We start from the raw sequence: 18195 nt of genomic DNA, 5'->3' as shown, positions 1-18195 counted from the left end.
CTCTTTCTACAATCAACTCGCACATTGATCTGACAACATCACCTCTGGCCCGTGCAAACGATACTCAACCCTAGCAGCTCCTCACTCGAGCCTAGTCAGCCACCTCCTCCTTCTCTCAAGCTAGAAAACTATCCCTCTTCCTTTCTCAAAACCAACCTCAACCTCACACCTGCCCATCCACCATACACATTGAGATAAAAGAAACCGACCACTAGCAGCAATGTCAACCTTCCAGATCCACTACTTCGCCTCGGCCACCAGCTACACCGGCAAGCAGACAGAGCGTCTGCCCGCCCCCTTACCCCTCGACCAATTATTCCCACTTCTGGAGGCGCGGTACCCCGGCATCACGGCGGCGGTCCTCCGCAGCTGCGGTGTCAGCGTGCGCGAGGAGTACGTCGACGTTGATGGCGAGGATGCCCGGACGGTGGTCATTGGGACTGGTGATGAGGTCGCGGTCATTCCGCCGGTTAGTTCGGGGTGAACCTTCGGGTAAGTCTGAGGATTGTTGGATTCGGGATTGTTACCTTATGGCTGATTTAGATTGTTTTTACGTTTGATTGCACTAGATTATCTTGGTGGCAGTATATATGATGCGGGGGGTGGGGAGTAGTAGCAGGAGTATTAAGGATGAAAAGAAAGAAAGAATTTGACAAGCAGAATCCAAAGTACATGACTGGAAGGACCACTGGACAAAAGAAAGACAAAAGGGAAGGGCAGGAGGGACATCCAAACGAGAAACCTGAGAACACAAATGAGAACATAGGGAGAGAGAGGTCCACGGTTGCGGTACAATACAAACGAACAAGCGTTTCTTCTCATCAGCATATCACCATTACCACCAGCAGCAAGTCAGCATTACTCATCCTTTCATTATGCCATCAACATATTCCGGCAGCATCAGCTCCTCTGACCTTCACCTTCGTTCTCCTCACCCCTCCAACTTCTCCACCCCAGCCGTCTTCTTCTGTCGCCAGAGGACGATCCCGCAGATCGCGGAGAAGAAGAACATGATACTATCCATATCCACCATCACGAACGTTAGCCCACACCCATCCTTATCCAAACGAAACGAAGCAGAAGGAAAGGAAGCAAAAACGCACCATAACGCAATACTCAGCCCCCAAATCGACTTGGCCTCCAAGCACACGGCCTTCGTCGCCCCGATCCAATTGGTGTAGTTGACTTTACCGTCCAGATGGTCGAGGTAACTGCTCAGATGCGTGGCGAAAGTGTAGGCCGATGAGTCGTCGCTGCTACTGCTGCTGTTGCTCCCGATCTTGGTGCATTGCAGGTACGATAGCGGTTTGCCCAGGATGACGGCCACCACGATCACGGCGATGAGGATCAGCGTGTCCAGCACGGCGGCGGCCATGAAGGGAAGGATGTTGTCGTAGTAGAGGATTGTGGTGATCAGGGCGTAGATTACGGCGATGCTTGTCTTTTATTTTTGTGGTCATTAGTTTTGGGGGCTTGAGGAGCAAGGTGGAAAGCGGGGGGCCAAGGGAAAGCAAACTGACTATTGTGATGGTGCCGATGAAGATGGCCGGGGGTGTGGCGTTGTTGGACACGATCTCCGAGATGAAGTTGGCTGTGAGGCCGATGATGGTGATCAGGCTGCACATTTGGATCAGGCGCGCGATGAGGAAGGTTGCGCCTAGGAGACCGTAGGGGGGCATTTTGGCTGGTGTTTGTTGTTGCTGTATGAATGTGGGTGTGCTTGGGGTTTGTGTGTGTGCTCGAGGTTGCGAGGATAGGGTCGGTTTGGTTCGGGGGTTTGATTTTGACTGTGCTTATAAGATGATTGAAAGCTTGAAGCGAAGGAGTGTAGATGTTATATACATGCAATCCAGACAAAGGAGAAAAGGTATAATAACTAAGGAGAAGAAAAGTAAATGGCAAGGAGGGTGTGAGATACTCTGACTAGACTTGTTGACCCAACTTGAGAAGTATCCAGTTGAGACAATGAGACCTTAAATACATCTCCCCATCTTGTCGCATCCTGATCCCATTCTTACACAAGTTGAAGCTTGAGGTCTAGACCAACATGGCACAAGGAGCCTCTCATTACCTCTGCGCAGCGCCAATGGTCGACTTGCATGGGTCCAGTCTAATGCTCAGCCGGGAAGCGAGCGCTTACAGTCTCGATTGGCATCCACCCTGGCGCGTAGCGATCTCTGTTCCCCGGGACAGCCGGCCACTCCTAGCCAACAGCCACCAGAGCTTATTTCGACCTGAGACAACCGTCTGTCATGGACTGGCGCTCGGGAAGGTAGCTTTGTTATGGCAGCTTTGCCCTGGTGAAGCGGTCCCTGGTCGATTTGCACGCATGGGCCTTAGCCCTTGGCTTGGAATCAGCTACACTGGATCAGAACTGTCTGTCAGATCTTATTATAGATGCAGGCACACGGAAACGTCTGCATGCATGCAGATCTGCGTCTCCTGATCCCTGGATATCGAGCCGCTGTCCCGCGCTCTCTATACTGAGCATAGGGATCAGACCCTGGCCTGCGTAGATGAGGCGATCCGGGGACTGGTCGTTGTTAGTGGTAGCTTAATTTAATTGACGCTAGACATGTACTTTGTTCCCGATTTTGCACGAGCCTTTTCCTCACGATGAGAGGGTCACCTCGCTATACTTGCACCGTGTGCACGCGCTGGGGTTGTCGGTGGGTGTTGGCCCGTCCGTATAGCAAGTCTTCTGAAACCGCAGTGGCTATCTCAATGCAGTTAATGCGGTGGATGCTGAGGTCCTGCTCTAGGCACTGGTCCATGCTGTTTTCAGCCACCATTCTGGTGGTTCGTTGATACGTGTCTGGTGCAGGTAGAACGAGCTACCAGCCATCGGTGGCGGTTGGGCCACTCGATCGCCCGCAATTACCCTCATCGGAGGCTGTTCGAGGTGATGCTGCATGCGGTTTGATTGATATGTCCTCAAGCACAAGCCCGGTGTCTTCTGGTGGTAGCGCGCAGGTTATGTGCTCGTTGGATACTTTGTGTCGAGACCCTTTGGAATGTCAATCTATGGCATTGGTCTATGTTAGTCTACTCATGTTTCGCAAATAGTGAGGCAGGCAAGACGAAAAGGTATTCAGTGACTGAGAATGTTGTATGGTCTTCGTATCCAATAGTCAACCCTTTGAGCAATGTATTCCCCTTCACTTCATTCATGCAATTGACTTCGACTGACGTTCAAATCAAGCTGTAGAATATTTAGCACTGATATTGAGAATGTAGTAAGCATACAGAAGCAATACAAAGAGAGAGCTCGTTCTTGAAAGAAGATTATCAAAGAATAGATCCCACTCGACTTCCTCTGCCCTTTGACAGATAACTGCATACTCACATGTGTACCTTAGAAACAACTATAAACTGACTAATCATTGATGGCAGACTGTTTGACCGCCCAAGCGGTGAGTGGCAAATGCCGGCACTATCAGTGGGATTTTTGGCGTCGGGGATTTGCCGCCGTGCGCTCTTTCCCTCATCCTGCCTCTCAGACATACACCTGCTCTGCAATTGTTGGGCATGTATGATGGGTGCTCCAGAATGTCCTTGCTACTCTCCAAGGCGAGAGTCTCGCACAGAGTGGCTGGTGTGAACCGCTATGCCTCCAACCTGAAGCTTGTCCGGACCTGCGGGATCGCAGCAATCCGTGTCTCCCCGAGATCAAGTCTCAGCAATGCCACTACAGACTTTCTTTTCACCCAAAGGCGACAGTTCAGTATTGGATCTAAGGTAAATATTCCTTTGAATGCCTTGTATTCTCCGGTGGCTAATAATTGCTTGTATAGTGTCTCTCCGCTCAAGACAATGAACCGTCCAAACCGACGACTTCAACCCAAGACGACGACCTGCTGCAATCGGCTACCTCACTCGAGAATCTTCGGCTGCGACTCGAATTTGAGAAGTACGGAAATGTCCGAGACTATCTGCAGAAATGGCAAGATAGCCAGGATAATTGGGCGGACCCTGTCCGAGGGCCTGGAACCGCGAACAAGATGCTCGCTACCGATGCCTGGAGAGGCAACATGCTGAACGACAACCGTGAAGCTATGGATGCAGGATTCGATGTCATGCGAGCGTCAGATGATGACGCGGAGCTGATTAACAGAGATGATGAAGGCGCGGGCCTGAATCACTACCTGGAGCCAGGTGACCTTGTGGCCATGTCAGCGTAAGTGAGCTTCGAAGACTCTTGATTTCTGCAATAACCTCGCTGACGTCTCCCCTCCCACCGCACAGGTCCGATGGGATTCTTTCTTACGCAATCTACGTTCGCTCTATTGCCAAACAGCAGCAATTTTACACGGATAAAGGTAAATGGCGCATCGCTTTCAAGAGGGACATTGAATACGTTGTGAAGGGATTCGTACCGGGGGAAACGACGGCGCCCCTGCTGCCTCACTTCCCTGCAGAGCTTGCAGAGATGAGTAGTGAATTCCAGTCCGCCATCGAGGGCGGAGTTCCTAGGCATGCAGGAGCTCATCTCATCGAGAAGATCCAAGAGTTCGACTTGGGCGTGCGGGAAATCTACCGCAACAACGCGCTACGGTTGGACAACCTCCACGCTCTGGTGGCGGACGAAGAATCGAATCTGGTATATACCCTAGAGGAACTGGCCTGCAAGGCTCTGGAAATCGAAGAGGACCAGTTGGATGCAACGTTACTTTTCCTCATTCATCGGTGCGTCCACGAGAATTCGTTCCTGATCGACCATGACAGGTGCTCTCTATTCGCCAACCATTACCTAGTCAGACCTCTACGTGTTGCCAAGGTGATCGATACCGTCTGCACCTGGGTGCATGAGCACCAAGATTATATTGTCAACTCAGCCCGTGGCAAGGACACCCCCTATATCCGCAACCATCCTCTGCAGCAATTTCTCTTAAAGGCCCAGCGTCTCATTCGGCAGAGTCGGACTGTGCGATCCCCAACCATCGTGGCATGCGTGGGCCCAAGCGCTGTACGAGTCGAGCCCAAAGAGAACGCTAGCCCTGCGATATACCGTGAGGTTCTCACCGAGCAGTTTAACGACGATGATCGTACCATCATAGAATACTTGCAGCATTGGTGCCTGCCTCCTCGGCGAATGCTGAGAGGTCATATGCGGTCCGCGGGGTCGCATATCATGCGCAGCACCGGCATGTACAGCGTGGTGGAATTGGGCCCCGAGACAGCCACGCTCTTCTTGCAGGAGCTGGGTGTATTCCACCCATGGGAGAACACACGTCTTCTCGATCATCAGCTTGCGCTTCCCGGGCACGGGATCTCTCTCGAACATGATAAGCTATGGGCTAAAGTAGCCGAAGAAGCCCAATTGCTCGCGGACAAGAGTCAACTCGAAGATTCCATGAAGGATTTGCGGGTTGATTGGGGTGACTTGAAAGTTTACTGTGTAGACGACGCTAAGGCAAAGGAGATTGATGACGGTGTCTCGCTCGAGCGCATCCCAGGATCAGACGACAATTTCTGGATTCATATCCATGTTGCAAACCCCACGGCATTCATGGATCACGAATCGAGCATCATGAAGTGGGCCGCCTCTCAAGCCGAGAGTCTCTACGTCCCTGAGCGTACTTATCCCATGATTCCTGAGTCCGTGACGCAAAAGCACTTCAGTTTGGGCCCGGGCCGTCCCACGCTCACATTCAGCGCCAAGATGAATCTCCAGGGCGATGTTCTGGACACTAAGGTTGCAAATGGTACGGTTCGGAATGTGACATACATAACCCATGACCGACTACGCCGCGTCTTCAAGCCAGACACCGGAGCCACTGATAGCACCAAGACCCTATCCGTGGGAGGAGAATTTCCCGAGCGAATCGCTGGTCGTAAGGGTATCACAGAGACGCTTACTCCTGAAGACGAGGAAACCTTCCACATTCTCCGTCAATTGATGGCGGGCTGGCGTGAACATCGTCGTCAAAATGGAATGCTGGAATTCACCTACCCGCCCCGAGTTTCCGTTTCCATGTCCGTTGGCTCCGTTGCTCTGCCGCCCCGAAAGCTGGGAGCTACCGAAGGCCGGTATGTCCTGGGCGACCCGGTGATTAAACTCCGCCAACACGAAATCGACCTGCAGAAGGTCCGCGACGATACGACTGACAACCTGATCTCTCTCCTCATGAACCTGGGCTGCTGGGTTTCCGCCTCCTGGCTGTCGTCGCGCAACATCCCCGCCGTCTACGACGGCACCCAGTACCACCCGGAGTATCGCAAGGTCACGCGGGAGAACATGGAACGAATCGCCGGCCAGGAATGGCTGAACATGGCCGCCCCTGCGGGCGTCTCGCTCTCCCACCCCATCCCGCACGTCTCGCTTGGCCTCGACGCGTACGTCAAGTCCACCAGCCCGCTCCGTCGCTACATCGACGTGGTGGCCCACTACCAGATCGAGGCGGCGCTGCGATTCGAGCACGCCCACAACCGTCGTTTCGACGCCGCCGCCGCATCCGAGACCGGAGACCGCTCCGTCCTCCCCTTCTCCGCGGCCGACGTCGACCGCTGGCTCGCGCGGTCCCTGTCGTCACGCCTTCGGCTGCGCGAGTGCGAGCGCGGCTCCATGCAGTTCTGGGCGTGTCTGCTGTTCTTCCGCGCGTTCTACTTCGCCGAATGCCCGCTGCCGGCGACTTTCGAGTGCCAGCTCAGCAAGCGCTTTGACCAGGCGGACCTGACCGGCACGGCCCACAGCAATGGCTGGGCCGGCATCCTCTCCGCCTTCGGCGTCCGGTGTCGGATCGTCGTGCCCCCCGGCATGCCGGACGCGGACAAAGTGGATGTCATGAGTCTGGTGGAGGCCAAGGTCACGAGTGTCGATATGGCCCGGATGCTGGTCGTCATGGAGGCGACCCGGTTCCTCCGTGGCTCGCATGCGCAGTCCACTTTGGCGGCGTATAGACCTTCCATGACTTAACCGAATGTGTGGGAGTGTGTACAGGGCAGTACAGTCTGGATTCTAGGTGTATATTGTTCTATGCCGTTGTGCACCATGTAAGATAATAGTATATATCCTCTCTTGTCTTAGCGAAGTCTGAAGTCTGAACAACTGTCCTTTGAAAGTACTGTGTAGGTGTGTTTGCGTAAGTGACATCCAGATCTTGGACAACATTCCAAGCCAGCCAACCTCCCAGTAACCCGTTACAGTAAAATTCCCTGCATAGTCAAGTATATCCAGACGTGAGCCCCACGTATGCTCAGGGAGATATACAGCCAGAGAAAACAATCCGATGTACCGCAATTCAAACACCAAACACCTCCTTGACGAGCGTCTTCTTATTGACTACACCAGAATTAGCAACCGTCTAGAGAGACAAGGAAACAGAGAGAAGTGAAGACATCATACCTTTGCCCATGGCATTCCGCGGAATAGGTCCACTCAGGACCTTCATCTCCTGCGGCAACTTATAATTCGCCAGCCGGTCCTTCAGGGCGCGCCGCATGTCCATGGCGCCCCAGGGCTTACCGTTCCGGCCCCCCGCGTTCGCGGCCTCCGGGTTCAGCACCACCACGGCCGCGACCTTCTGGCCCCATTGTTCGGAGGGGAGACCCACGACCGCTGCTTCTGAGATTTGGGGACTGCGCGCGCAGATACGGGGTTAGCTGGGGGATTGTGGGGAATAAAGTCTCAAACCAGGTGGGTAGTGGGGCAATACGTACAGCGAAAGCAACTCACGCTCGACTTCCAGGGCACTCACTTTCTCGCCGCCGGTCTTGATGATGTCGACGCTGCGCCGGCCCTGGATGAAGTACATGGGACCGCGGGCCCAATCGCCACTGGCGCCGGCGCCGGCGCCCTCGACGACGCGGCGGGTCGCGACATCGCCGGTCTTGAACCAGTTGTCGCCCTGTCCGTTTTCGGCTGCGACGAACGACTCGCGCGTGGCGGTGGGATTGGCCCAATACTCCTGGAAGATGGTGGGCCCGCGGAGCTGGATCTCGCCCTCACGCTCGCGGCCGGTGTGCGGGTCAATTTCCTCCCCGGGGAGGATGACCGCGTCGGTATCGGTGTCGACCAGCCGCGCCTCCACGGACGGCAGCGGCCAGCCGACGCTGCCGTCGACGCGGTCGCCGAAGGCCAGGCCGCAGCTGATCGCCATCCCGACCTCCGTCATGCCGTAGCGCTCGAGCAGCACGTTGCCGTGGCTGAGGGCCTGCCACGCCTGCTTCGTGGGCGTCGGCAGCGCCGCGGATCCGGAGATGTTCAGGCGCAGGTGCGCGGGGCTGATGGCCGTGCGGGCGGCGGTCTGGATCTCCGGGGCCAGGGTGGGGAAGGACGCGAGCAGGCGGTTGTAGATGGTCGGGACGGCCGTGAGGAAGGTGATTTCGTTTCTGGTGGACGGCGACTTGGTCTCCGGGAGGAAGGGCGCGGCGAGGCGCTTCCACACTGCGTCCGTGTTGAATGGGAACATGAACTCGATGGACGAGCCGGCCAGCACCGGGGTCACGATCGCGTTGACCGTGCCGTGGATGTGGTGCAGGGGCAGGAGGTGCAGCAGCCGGTCCTGTGGGGTGTACTCCCACGCCTGCAGGAGCGACGCGGCTTGCGCCGTCAGCGCGGATTGCGGGATCAAGACGCCTTTCTGGGCGGGTGTCAGCACTGTCTCTTACTTTCTTAGGGAGACGAAAAGAAAAGCATCCGTACCGGTCGGTTCGTGGTCCCGGACGTGTACAGCATCATTCCCCCGCGGGGTTGCTCTCCTTGAAGATCCTCCAAGGTCACCGACGAGGAGCCCAGACTCGTGGCCCCGGTTTCGATCTTCTTCCTCACGTCAAGTATGGGTTCCCGGTCCAGTCCAGCCTTCAGGACGTCGTGTGCCTTGTTGGCGTACTTCTCCGTAGCCAGCAGCACCTTGGCCTGGGAATTGTCCATGATGTACTTGAGCTCGCCGACCGGGAAAGCGGGGGAGAGGGGGAGGGCGATCGCGTCGCTGGCGAGGATCGAGAGAAGCGTCACTGCCGTCGTGTGTCAGTTCAAGGCCCTAGTCTCACAGTATGCGGAGGGGAACAGGACAAGCCGAACAGTACCTACGTAGTCGTAGCTGTTCTCCGCCAGGAAAGCCACCCTCTCCCCGGACAAACTATCATGACGCCCTCCTCCAGACTGTATCAGTTTCTCCTTTGCCTGTAGGACATCGGCGACCAGGTTGCCGTAAGTGAAGGAGCGAGAGGAAGCGCTGTGGACGACCGCCAGGTTGGATTGGTCGTGGTTCTGGAGGGCGCGGAAGAGAGGCAGGTTCGGCAACGAGGCGAGCGATCGACGGTTTGCTGGTATCAGGTACGCTCGAGAGCGAGCATGGCGAACCAGACGAGCAGAGGCGATTGAGCCCCGTGACAGGATTGAGATCAATGGGCGGCCTGGCATGATGAAGTTCGGACAAGCATGCGGTGCATGTTCAGCAGTCTACTCGTCTACTCGCAAGAAATCACGAACTGATGTCATTTTCAGAAGAGCTCCCGCCGCGGAGGTTGGCGGAGAGTCGGCGGTCTCGGCGCAGCGATAAGACCCTTTGCTCCGGTTATCGGCGGTTCCCCATGTCTGGAGCTTCATCCGGGGAAGAGATCACGTGAGTCGATTTGGAAGTATAAAACGGTCGAATCTTCATGTATTGTAGATCATTGAGCGTTCCAAGCCTTCTACGAGGAACTACCAGGGAGAGAAGATACCCCTTGTTGGGTTATATTTATAACAAGCTCCAATCTATCAAGAGCAGGGGGGATATATTCTAGCGGTTACCGTCTCACCTCGACTTCAAGGTGCACTGAAGGATTCCTGAACACAGAACCACGCCGCTTTCCCCTGCACTTTTGGTCAGCGGTTCGAGTCCAAGCCGTCTCTTGGTCTTTTTTTCTTTTTGTCTCTTCTTGAGACATGATTTGCAAGTAGGTCAAGTGGGCTGCGGTGAATGGAAGGCGAAGAATAGGGTGTTACGGGAAGGTGGATATTAATTCCTCAAGATGAACCAAGAGTGCTTTCCTTGCTGATGGTGATGGAAAAGTCGAGGGGAAAGTTGCCCTCTACTGGAAGAAAATTGATGAATCCGAAGAGAAGAGGCTGCAGGTACGTCAGGATTGCCTACATCAAGGCGGGTGGGTGGGCTTGTTGGTGTTTACCAGAGCAAGAAATCTGAACACCGTCTTTGGGATATCGCCGCCTTTACAATGCCACCCTATCTAGGCAGTGTCGGTAGAGAGGTGGTCTCACCAACAGTAGAAGAAGCCGTCTGCCTTGCTGTAACAGAGGGCAACCAGGATCATGAAGCCGAATTGAGTTGCCTGCTGAGCACTTTTGGAAGTTTCTATATAAGGCTATACTTCATAGCTTTGGGCATGAGGTGGGTGTGGCATTACAACCACCCAACCACAGACTTGGCTCGCTGTCAGCGTGTCAGGTGTCAGGTGAGATTGCATAAAAGCAAGTGGTTCGCCACACCAGAGCCCATCAGCCTGATAAAGAGGTTCGATCTTGGTCCATGCTCCACAGCAGCGTACATCTTCTGAGTGCTCACAGACACATTTCTCTCTATAGAACCGAAGGCCTTGCAATCATGGCCGATGGCTATCTACAGCCTGACGATGCATCACTGGCGTATCGCCAGCCTAGCCTGTTTGTAGCAGTAATTTCAGAAACGCCGACATGCCTGCTAAATCCAGGCTTTGACGGCAAGTCTGGCCATGCTCATTTTTGAATGCGTGCTGCCGGAAGGCTGGCGGCGCGAGTGTGCTCGATGCATGACGGTCAACGAGGTTAGCAGCGCATCTGATAGTCAACAGTGTAGTGTGTAGTGGAGATAGTCAACGAAAATAGGATACGAAAGACAACAGTGTAGACCACCGTTCCACTGTAGGACCAATTGCCTTGGGACCTGAAGCCTCACAGATCTCAACGAGGCAGTCTTCTTCATCTGTTAAGTCAATTGAATAAGCCGATGTGGTCAATTCGACTATCGACTTGTTGTAGATATGGTACGACGTACACCAGCACTAATCCCAAAAGGGCCATTTATCAGCCCGCAGTACCAGATGCCCCAGCCAATCACCGCCATCGGATTCTCAGCGACCTCGATCCACCAGTTCAATGAGATGGATGAATTCCTTCCATCCCGCTCCAATTGAACCCTCCGCTCGACACAACAACAACCTCATAACAGTAGATATCAACAACACCCACTCCGCCCTCTCATCCGATCAACCCTCCATATCTGAAGCAATCCGAATCCCCCACCACAAACGCACCCTCACCACCTCCCCATCCAACAGAACAATCAATCAATCAATCAATGCTTCTCCGCACCACCCGCCTCCCAGGCCTCCTCCTCCGACCCAACCGGCAATTATTCTCAACCAGCACCTCCAAAATGACCACCAACACTCCAGTCGAAGACCTCATCCGCGAAAAGGTACGCGCACCCGCCAACCATACCCCGCCCCCAAACTCCCACCCTTAACTCCCAAAAACCCCAATCAATCAAAACCAACCAACTAACCCATCCCGCCCAGCTAACAACAACCTTCACGCCCACGACCCTCCTAATCCGCAACGACTCGCACAAACACGCCCACCACGCGCCCATGCGCGACTCCACCTCCAAGGAAACCCATTTCCAGTACGTCCGACCCATCCCCCCCCCCATCCCCCAGGGCCCAACCCAGCCCAGCCCAACCCGATCCAACCCAACCCAATCAATCCAGGAACCGTTCCGTTCCGGGGGAGAACCCCCGGGCCCCCCTTCGTTTCAGCTTCCTGGCCCCCTCGGAACATCGGACAGCGCCCAGAATTCAATTCCCAACTGCCCAGAAACCCGAGGCTAATTTGAACGTCAATACCAGCGTAACAATCACTTCCTCGGCCTTCGCTTCGAAACCCCAGCCCGCGCGACACCGGATGGTCTACAGTCTCCTCAAAGAGGAGATGAGTCGGGAGGGCGGGATCCATGCGCTGCAGTTGCGGACGAAGACGCCGGAGGAGGAGGGGCGGGAGAGGGAGAGGGCGGCGCAGTTGCAGTAATGTCAAAAGATTATCATCACACAAGGCACATAATCGGGAGTTCGGTTTTGAGGTACTAGGTAGGTTTGGGGGAGGGCTAGACAATACATAATTGTACATCCCCGCATTCAGATACATATATGCATGCAACAGTTAATCGCTCCGGAGACGCGGAAATCTACGAATCGACGACGACCAAATAGCTCATCAACAGAAAGCATCATTATTATTAGAGTAGTCGATTATTACGTAAAAAAGGATTGGGACAGTGGTGGTGGCGGTGGTGGTTTCTAGCGCCCAGCGAACCAAAGGCACACTCACACACACAACACACAAGAACAACAACTCTATTATATACAATGCGATTAGCCATCCTGTGCGGATCCCCTAGCACCCTGTCGGCCTCATCACGGCCGCATAATGCCCCTCCCCTTCGAAGACTCATAAATAATACCAGCCATACAAGCAGGAAACGAAGAAGCAGGGCGCGAGAGGGAAGAAGCGAAGGGGCCGAACGGAGCATAGAGGATCGAAAAGCGCAGTGACAGGCGTGCTTTTCAACCAGAGAATCAGAAGCAACCAAGGGAAAAAAAAAAAAGAAGAAGAACAGGGTGGTATTCCAACAGAAAAAGAAGAAGTAAAAAAGGACTCAAAACTGGAAATAGCAATCAGCCCCGTGGTTGTCCAATTGTCCGCCGTAGGCGCAAAAGCACAAACTTGGACTAGGACAAGGGGCGCAGTCAATTGATTCGTTACAGCCTGGCGTAAAAAGTGCGACAACGGGATCGGTCATGGGGATCTAAGGATCGACGTGGATAACCGCATTGATCTGACCCAAGTCGGCTGGTTCGAACACGGCCATTTGGTGTTAGCTTGGAACGAAGCCGGCCTCATTTCTTGTTGGCTTCGGTGACACCAACGGCTACACCAACGACGATGGCGATGATGAGGACTGGATGCATGTCAGCTGCGTCCGGAGCAATGACCTCGGTGATGGAAAGCTACTTACTAACGACCAGCAGGGCGTACCATTTCCACTTTCTTGCTCGGCGAGCACTGGCAATGGCTTCCGTGATCTGGGTGTTGGCATTGGCGACGTTTCCAGCGACGTTCTCGGCGTCTTGGCTGATCTGCTCCACAGCAGGCTCCTGCATGTGAACCAGCTCCGCGACCTCCTGGTACAGTCGGCCCAGCTCGATCATATCCTGCTCAATCTTGCGAATAGCGGCCGAACGCTCCAAGGCAGCCTGTCTGGCGTCGTTGGCCTGTCTAGTACGGCTACCAGTAACCTACAGCACTTATTAGCAAGTCACTCAAGGCAATCGCAGACCGGGCCCATCATACCTGGAAGCTCTGCTCCTGGCCCATCAGCACGCTGTCCACACCCTGCTCGATCTCCTCGGGAGTCGCCTCGGGGTTCGCGATCTCATAACGTCTGCGAACCTGCTCTCTCAGACGCTTCTGGAAGTCGGACTGGCATCGCTGGTACTGTTCAATCTCGCGACGGAGGTTGCGGCTGGTGACGTCGACCTGCGTCTGGACGCGGTTGTCTCCGGAGCCCGGAGTCTGCTTGATCTTTTTCAGCAGATCACGGAGGTAGCGGAAGCCGTTGTTGATCTCGTCCTCGATGTAATCCAGAGTCTGGCGGGCGACCTGGTCTTCCTTTCCGGTGCTGGAGTCGAGCATGGCGTTCTGGGCGGCGGCCAGCTGGCCCTCGCGCTTGGCCTTCAGGTCCGCGATACCATCGTTAATCTCCCTGCACTTGTTCAACAGCGTGGTGGCGTCGGCCGGCTGTTCCGCAATCGCATTCATTTCTGGTGGGGCGGAGAGCTTGCGTTAGGAGACTGGTTGTTTCGCATGACAGGTCCGAGCTGCGGCGCGCTTACCGTAGGTGCCGTTACCCTGGCCCTGCTCGACGGCATTGGCCTGGTCATAGGGGTTCTGGTTGTAGCCCTGCTCGCCATAGGGGTTGTACTGGCCGTAGCCACCCTGATTACCTCCGTACTTTGTTGTTCACAGGTCAGCAATCAAGATTGATCTGCGCATGAGCTCAGGAGTCAGGGGAGGGGTAGCAGCGGCGATCGCGGGAGCTCGTGGCCATGCTCTAAAAGGAGACATACACTCATTGTGATATGATGTCAAGGCTGTGAATAATTCGAGATGGAAGTTTCGTAGTGATAGCGTCACTAGGGGCTGTGTTGCGGAAGAATCAAGACGAAGGCTCGAAAGGGTGTAATTCGCAAAGCGATCGGAGCTCGGGTCGTACGGGAAACGACGACGGGGGGGTTAATAGCGCGATCGACGGTAGATAGGATGAGATGAGTTCGTTCCGACAGGGAGGAGGGGTCGAGACGAAGGAGGGCGTGTAGGAGGGACGAAGGTGAGGTGAAATGAGGAAGAGAGGTCGAGGATGGGACGTTGGAAAAAGAATAGGCAGTAGTTTTTGAGTTTGAGTTGAGGTAAGAATTGAAGGGCGAAAAGAAAGAGTGACGGGTGAGACACACACGGCGGCGGCTGCTGAGCCACGGGCGCGGAGGCGGTTGAAGGAATGACTGCTGGTAAGGATTGGATGGCTTGGAGGGCTGGGATGGACTGGCTGGCTGGATGGCTCTGGCCCGCAGACGGCAATTCAATTCCTCTCGACAAAAACAACAACAGCAGCAACAACAGAAATGAAAATGAAGGTATAGAAAAGAAGAACAGTTAAAGGAATGACTGGAGAGTTAGGTGGTTAGTTAGCAGAAAAAGGCTGCGTTTCAAAACAGCAGTCTCCTCCTCTTTTCTCTAGGTCGGTCACAGACTCTCAGGTAAGTCAGGGGGTGAAATCTGCGCGCACAGCAATTTTTCGCCCAATGTATAATTAGTAGGGGGGGGCTTCCAAGCTACTGCACAGACCAGTGGACGATCCTCGAGTCCCCTTTTTGCTTCCCAAGAAGCAGGAGGGTAATCAAAACAATAATCTAAGTTGAGGAGTGGTGAAACAAGGGAAGGACTGAGCTGCGATGGGGCTAAACGGCGGGTTTGAAGTCGACAGATCTGATCTAATGGACTGATCATTGTATACTCCGTAGTCCTCTGCGACATAAGTTTCTTTGCTCATCTGCAGATAGAGGTTGTACAATACTGTACTTTGTCAACCCGTGCAGCTCCAATCCAGATGTGGATGTGCTGCACTCAATCTCCGGACGCCAAAGTGGGATGAAGGCGCTCTCTCCAAGTCTCGCGACTAATCGAGCCCTTGAACCAATTCCTACTACAAACAGCCCTATGCTTGAGTGGAATGTTCCAGCAGTCCAGCACTGCGTGGACTCTATACACACTACACACAGTATACTCAAGTATACTCCCCGTATAGCAGAAGAGGGGCAGGAACATTCTGCACGTCATTGACATGACACCAACCCGATTATGCTAGAAGAAGAGCTTGAACGGTCCTCCCCACTCTTGGCTGGCCCGAACAGTCAATTGGAAACTACCGTATCAATTGATTAACCCAGTTCCTCAACAAACTGTGACCAACCCTCGTAGACCGCTTCTCTGCGAAAACCATTCCCCACAACCAACAGGTATCTCGAAATAAAATATGAAGTGAACCATCCCGTCAAGTTTCACCCATCATCCCAGAGATACGAGTCAAGCTCGTCGCCTCAGAAACAGTTTCTTGCGTTATCTCCGCCACCATCAGTATGAGAACGTTGCAGGCAGCTCCACAATCCCCGGAGACCCTGTGGCCACTGGCCTGGTGTGTCCGCACGTCAGAGATGGTCACCTATAATTAGCAACCGATTCCCAACGTGCAGCCAATCTCGTAGATTGGAGAACGAGTTCGCTGTGTGTGGTGGGTGGGCACTGCCCCGTTGTACTGGACACCACTGACAACTGGACACGCCACACTCTGATTCGAAGGGACTTCTCGGTGGCTCAGCAGTTCGTTGTGGCTGGGAGACTTTCCTTGTTCATACTCCCAACGCGCTGTTCTACTATAAGTATATACAATAGTCTATCTGCCAACCGCTATCATTCAAAGAAAGCACATGGACATTGCAAGTATCTTCGTAAATCACGATCCGCCCACTGTAACTTCCGGGACAGTAACAAGTCCCCTCTTTGCTCATCAGGTATAGCAACCGGTGGAGAATAAATCCACGGCCAGAGACACACTTGTCAGCCACATCACAATCTGAACCGAGATCCCCCTCATGGCAACAGAACCCAGGAGATACTACTACACTGCTTCCAACAGCACAGTCCACATCATCATCTGTCCTTCCGAAACATGCAGAGCCTGCAAGCATAGCCACCTTGCATCTCGAATCTATATGTCTGCATGCAGGGATCTACCATATGCACGACGGGAAATGAGATCCCGAAGCTCTGATCTTCGAAAGAGAGAAAGCCATGCCACAAGGATCCCAGACTCAATCTGTTCAGTCGCTGAACTATGGCATTTCTAGGGGATAGACCCTGCAGTGCTCGTAACTGCTTTCGACTTCCCATCTTCCATATCGAGATTCGCCCACTCATTCGTCTATAATCCCTGACTGAAATCGTGGCCGCTGCCAGAAAAACCCGGGGAAGTAGACATAAATGGAACGTGCGTTTTCAATGGACTCTAGGTCCCTTGCCTGGAGGCTGATCGTGTAGAATTGACTTCCACACGAGACTCATCGTGCCATTCACCAAGAACCCATGTAAAGCGCACTCTATTCTTTCAGGCATCCTATTGAGCACGTGTCTCCAACAATCCCTGAACAAGCAAACAAGCTGCCGGGAAGTATCTCAAGCCAGCCAAGCTACAACATTCAAGAAGCTGCCCATACCTGCAAAAAGACCTATGGCCCCCAGTTGGACAATTGCGTCCCACGCAACCAAACACCGCGAATATGAAGCACAAAGCTCAAGTGCATAGAAACTGGCTCTGGTCGTCATCTAAACTCTTATATCAAATGATTGAAATCGTAGGCCAACCTCTCGAGGGCCTGGGTTACCGGTGGCTGCCTCCGGTCAGATCAGTGCAGATGTCATGTTTCTTCGAGGATGAGTTCTTGCACTGTACCGCATCGAGCAAGCAGTATTTCGAGCAAGCGCCTTTCCAAGCAAACACCTCTCTTCCAAGCACATAACCACCAAACATTTTTGCAAGCCCACATCAAACAGTCAACGATCCCCCAATGGATATTGCATGGCCAAAAACCACAACTGGCGAACAACCCTCCTTTGATCCGATGCCCGCTACAACGATATAGACCTCGTAAGCACCAGACAATCCACTATACAGCGATTGCAAATAGTTTCGACAAGTATGTACCACATAAGCATCAAGGTTCTTTGTATCTTCAACTTCAACCAGCTTTTTGTATTCATCGATTATACCCCGACAAACCAGCAGCCACCAATGACCCTTTGACTAGAACTTCAGAATGGTGAAGCTAGGCTCCCGCAACCAAGATACACCCGTGCTATTGACACTCCATCGATATCCTTGTGACTCCGAATGGGCCAGCCAAGTACTGTACAAGCCCCCCCCCCCCCGAAAAAGTCAACAAGAAGTATGACTAGCCCCAGTAAGCGAGGGTGGAGGTAAGAGTCCGTACTGACAAGACTTTCCAGGCCGAGCACAGCAGCACATTCCACTGGCCTACAACCAGATACACCCGCTACATCTACCCACTACACTGCAAATGCACGCATCTCCGAAGCATGGAGATAGACCGAACTCAGCCAACAGCAGCCTCCGCGGTCCAGTTGACTCATACTCAGACTCATACTTGCATGAGATCCCACGAACCCACAAATCCCAGGTACGGTACTAGAGCCCCCGCATCCACATCCACATGGTTTGTTTTCTGAGCATCAACATCCTCGTGGTGTGTCAACGGTAATCTATAAGCGAAAAGTCCCAACCAATCTAATACAGTGCAATACAATCCAAAGCCAGCAGACCTAGAACCTGAGCCCGTACTGTAGATATATAGTAGATCCGGTAGACTAGACCAGACCACAGCTTCTAGTTTCCAGCTTCTAGAAAAAAAACCCCCCCCTCTTCCAGAAGAACCAGAAGAAAAAGAACAACCGAACCATGGATTTGAGAGATTCAAACTGCCCAGCCAGCCTTGCAGTCTGCGTCCAGCGCATCCTTCCACTCCGGCGGGGTTCAGATGCGCTTAGTCAGTTTCCGCCCACCAGCGGGAATGACCACTACAAAAAAA

The 18195-nt window shown here is 53.7% G+C and overlaps 6 protein-coding genes across 6 annotated transcripts; 3 read left to right on the top strand and 3 right to left on the bottom strand.

Annotated features, from left to right (window-relative positions):
• Positions 1-30: 30 nt before the first annotated feature.
• Positions 31-777, top strand: BO82DRAFT_349977 (MoaD/ThiS family protein). Its single transcript, XM_025634026.1, has 2 exons — positions 31-492; positions 570-777. The coding sequence occupies exon 1, from the start codon at positions 221-223 to the stop codon at positions 482-484; it is 264 nt and encodes an 87-aa protein (XP_025497069.1). The 5' UTR covers positions 31-220; the 3' UTR covers positions 485-492; positions 570-777.
• On the bottom strand, positions 487-2006 carry BO82DRAFT_349976 (uncharacterized protein). The gene is made up of 3 exons (XM_025634025.1): positions 1521-2006; positions 1104-1441; positions 487-1016 (listed from the first exon to the last, which is right to left on the bottom strand). Exons 1-3 carry the CDS (start codon positions 1677-1679, stop codon positions 932-934), a joined length of 582 nt encoding a protein of 193 aa, XP_025497068.1. The 5' UTR covers positions 1680-2006; the 3' UTR covers positions 487-931.
• A 1491-nt stretch (positions 2007-3497) lies between these two features.
• BO82DRAFT_428217 (exoribonuclease II) lies at positions 3498-7041 on the top strand. The gene is made up of 3 exons (XM_025640431.1): positions 3498-3738; positions 3795-4177; positions 4246-7041. The coding sequence occupies exons 1-3, from the start codon at positions 3529-3531 to the stop codon at positions 6914-6916; spliced, it is 3264 nt and encodes a 1087-aa protein (XP_025497067.1). The 5' UTR covers positions 3498-3528; the 3' UTR covers positions 6917-7041.
• BO82DRAFT_325171 (acyl-CoA synthetase) lies at positions 7002-9420 on the bottom strand. Its single transcript, XM_025632864.1, has 5 exons — positions 9028-9420; positions 8645-8955; positions 7660-8582; positions 7346-7578; positions 7002-7282 (listed from the first exon to the last, which is right to left on the bottom strand). Exons 1-5 carry the CDS (start codon positions 9362-9364, stop codon positions 7242-7244), a joined length of 1845 nt encoding a protein of 614 aa, XP_025497066.1. The 5' UTR covers positions 9365-9420; the 3' UTR covers positions 7002-7241.
• Positions 9421-11118: 1698 nt separating this feature from the next.
• BO82DRAFT_349973 (BolA family protein) lies at positions 11119-12147 on the top strand. Its single transcript, XM_025634024.1, has 3 exons — positions 11119-11399; positions 11500-11606; positions 11830-12147. Exons 1-3 carry the CDS (start codon positions 11358-11360, stop codon positions 12005-12007), a joined length of 327 nt encoding a protein of 108 aa, XP_025497065.1. The 5' UTR covers positions 11119-11357; the 3' UTR covers positions 12008-12147.
• A 729-nt stretch (positions 12148-12876) lies between these two features.
• On the bottom strand, positions 12877-13798 carry BO82DRAFT_370679 (syntaxin; the record flags this gene model as incomplete). Its single annotated transcript, XM_025637227.1, has 3 exons — positions 12877-12938; positions 12996-13275; positions 13331-13798. The coding sequence occupies 3 exons, from the start codon at positions 13796-13798 to the stop codon at positions 12877-12879; spliced, it is 810 nt and encodes a 269-aa protein (XP_025497064.1).
• Between the last annotated feature and the right edge of the window lie 4397 nt (positions 13799-18195).

Source organism: Aspergillus uvarum (genome assembly GCF_003184745.1).
Source record: "Aspergillus uvarum CBS 121591 unplaced genomic scaffold BO82scaffold_2, whole genome shotgun sequence".
Lineage (NCBI taxonomy): Eukaryota > Fungi > Ascomycota > Eurotiomycetes > Eurotiales > Aspergillaceae > Aspergillus > Aspergillus uvarum.
Note: the sequence above shows the minus strand (reverse complement) of the source record. Positions and strands in the feature narration are given on the sequence as shown.

Bases quoted from the DNA above. Each gene is read 5' to 3' on its own strand.
- BO82DRAFT_349977 (XM_025634026.1), top strand. From the start codon at position 221: ATGTCAACCTTCCAGATCCACTACTTCGCCTCGGCCACCAGCTACACC.
- BO82DRAFT_349976 (XM_025634025.1), bottom strand. From the start codon at position 1,679: ATGCCCCCCTACGGTCTCCTAGGCGCAACCTTCCTCATCGCGCGCCTG. The intron at 1,442-1,520 runs GTCAGTTTGCTT...CAAAAATAAAAG, and splicing joins TCATCGGCACCATCACAATA to ACAAGCATCGCCGTAATCTA. The intron at 1,017-1,103 runs GTGCGTTTTTGC...GGATATGGATAG, and splicing joins GGGCTGAGTATTGCGTTATG to TATCATGTTCTTCTTCTCCG.
- BO82DRAFT_428217 (XM_025640431.1), top strand. From the start codon at position 3,529: ATGTATGATGGGTGCTCCAGAATGTCCTTGCTACTCTCCAAGGCGAGA. The intron at 3,739-3,794 runs GTAAATATTCCT...TTGCTTGTATAG, and splicing joins AGTTCAGTATTGGATCTAAG to TGTCTCTCCGCTCAAGACAA. The intron at 4,178-4,245 runs GTAAGTGAGCTT...CCCACCGCACAG, and splicing joins GACCTTGTGGCCATGTCAGC to GTCCGATGGGATTCTTTCTT.
- BO82DRAFT_325171 (XM_025632864.1), bottom strand. From the start codon at position 9,364: ATGCCAGGCCGCCCATTGATCTCAATCCTGTCACGGGGCTCAATCGCC. The intron at 8,956-9,027 runs GTACTGTTCGGC...ACACGACGGCAG, and splicing joins GAACAGCTACGACTACGTAG to TGACGCTTCTCTCGATCCTC. The intron at 7,283-7,345 runs GTATGATGTCTT...ATTCTGGTGTAG, and splicing joins GCGGAATGCCATGGGCAAAG to TCAATAAGAAGACGCTCGTC.
- BO82DRAFT_349973 (XM_025634024.1), top strand. From the start codon at position 11,358: ATGACCACCAACACTCCAGTCGAAGACCTCATCCGCGAAAAG. The intron at 11,400-11,499 runs GTACGCGCACCC...CATCCCGCCCAG, and splicing joins AAGACCTCATCCGCGAAAAG to CTAACAACAACCTTCACGCC. The intron at 11,607-11,829 runs GTACGTCCGACC...CGTCAATACCAG, and splicing joins TCCAAGGAAACCCATTTCCA to CGTAACAATCACTTCCTCGG.